We start from the raw sequence: 1,740 nt of genomic DNA on the forward strand, positions 1-1,740 counted from the left end.
CCCTCCTCCCCATTTGTGATGTTGGAACTTTGGCCTCCTCCCTGGGTGCACCCCTCCCCGTCTCATTGTTGTTCTCATTGAGAACCCCAGGTTTTTAGCCTCTTCTTTGAGGCTGCCCACCCCCTGCCCCCCCATGCCCGGTCTTGCATCCCACTTACGGGCATCTCGTGCACGGTGGGGGCTCTGCTCCCGTAAGCCTGGTTACTGGTCGTGTACACCGAGATAGCCTTCTGGGTCCTGGTAGATGAGAAACACTCTCTTTTCGTTCATTTAATCTAATTTTGCACAAGCCACAGCCTTGTATTTGGTTGACAGCACTCCACTGGAAATGCTCCCAAAGAAAGAGCAATGTGCCTGGGCTGGTGATGCAGCCTCAAAGGCAGCCTCTGGGAGTACCTGGCTGATGACCGTTCTGAATGGCCCTGCCTCCCCTGCCCCGTCTGCTCACCACTGTCCCTGCTCTTCCAAGGCAGGCCAAAGCCCTAAAGAGCAGGCAGCCAGCAAGTGCTGGCCCCCAGCCCTGGCAGGACCTTGGCACATGCTGCAATTTCTGGGTAACTTAGCCTGTCAGGAGCGGAGGCCTCCAGACCCTGCCACCCAGAGAGTCCCTCTGCCTTTAGCCCCCACCCTCGCTGAGGTGATGCTTCTCTCGGTACCACTGCCCCTACCTGTCAGTAGGACAGGCTACTGAGAGGCTGCAGACCCACACCTTAGCTCTACTTTATACTCCTGCATCTTGGCCAAGTTGTTCTTTCTACATTCCAGTGGTCTCAATGGGAGAACGAGGATACTAACAGACCCTGCCCTAGAGGACTGTTGAGGGACCAAATGTGTGAGCACAGCAAGATGCTTGCACCTGCCTACAGGAATTTTCTTACTGCTTCTTAGCCTGCAATGCCCTGTGGCAGCTCACAGCTGGCTGAGTCTACAGCAAGACCGTAGACTTGCTGCAGGTGCTGCTGTGCTCACGCCCCGCAGCGGGGTTTCAGGGTAGAGAGGAGACTCACCCGACACAAAACAGTGGAGCTGAGACCACAACTGGGTTTTCTCCCCTCTTCGGCCCTGCCCCTCACTGACCCTATTCCCACTTCCTTGTATGAGGCTCTGGGGAGCACTTTCGTTGCTCACTAGTGGGCGATGACAGCGCGGGCCCCGGATGACCCCTCGATCCTCTTGATTTCTGCAGCTAGGACCTTGGGGGTCTTGCGGGGTCTCTCACACACGGGGCTATCGAGCAGTGGACGCCAGGACCAGGCGCGCCCCAGCTTCCTCACCTGTAGCCCCGGAACCACCCCGGGTTGTTGAACCTGCCCGGCAGGTCCGCGCTTACGCGGTAGTAGTCGCTGGTCCTCTCAGGCGGGGCCGTGGCCTTGGGCTCCACAGGCTCCGCGCACGCTCTGGGGCTTTCCTCCGCCATTGCGCCTCGAAAAGCGGGACTCGGTGGCGTCCTGTTGCCAAGCGACGGTCAGGTCACGTGACTGGGGGCGGAGCGGAGGGGCCTTAAAGGAGCCGCGCGTGGGCGGTGCTCCTCCGCGGGCGGTGCTCCTCCGCGGGCGGGTCGGGAACCTGCCGAGCGAGTCCCCAACGACCGGGAAGGTCGGGACGGCGAGAGATTCCCTGCTGGGACCGTTGTATGGGGCAGCCCCTGGCCCCCAGCCACCCGCGAGGGGACCGGGTCACCCCAGCATGGGGGCGTGGACTCCCGGGCGAAAGGAACCCCAGGGCCTGGGACCCCGCCAG

At 61.1% G+C, this 1,740-nt stretch overlaps 1 protein-coding gene across 2 annotated transcripts in view; it reads right to left on the bottom strand.

The window, feature by feature from the left end:
* LOC105543236 (chromosome unknown open reading frame, human C9orf116) overlaps positions 1 to 1,740 on the bottom strand; it is a 13,696-nt gene that overhangs the window by 10,607 nt on the left and 1,349 nt on the right. Inside the window, exons 2-3 of one of the 2 annotated variants that reach the window (XM_011985050.1) lie at positions 1,275 to 1,478; positions 159 to 237 (exon numbers count right to left, since the gene is read on the bottom strand). In XM_011985050.1, the coding sequence (XP_011840440.1) occupies positions 159 to 237; positions 1,275 to 1,417 (222 nt within the window). In that variant the 5' untranslated portion in view covers positions 1,418 to 1,478. Of the gene's footprint in view, positions 1 to 158; positions 238 to 1,274; positions 1,572 to 1,740 lie in introns of those variants that run through there. The other variant, XM_011985049.1, reaches the window with a different exon arrangement.

Source organism: Mandrillus leucophaeus, unplaced genomic scaffold (assembly GCF_000951045.1).
Source record: "Mandrillus leucophaeus isolate KB7577 unplaced genomic scaffold, Mleu.le_1.0 Scaffold28, whole genome shotgun sequence".
NCBI classification, from domain to species: Eukaryota; Metazoa; Chordata; class Mammalia; order Primates; family Cercopithecidae; genus Mandrillus; species Mandrillus leucophaeus.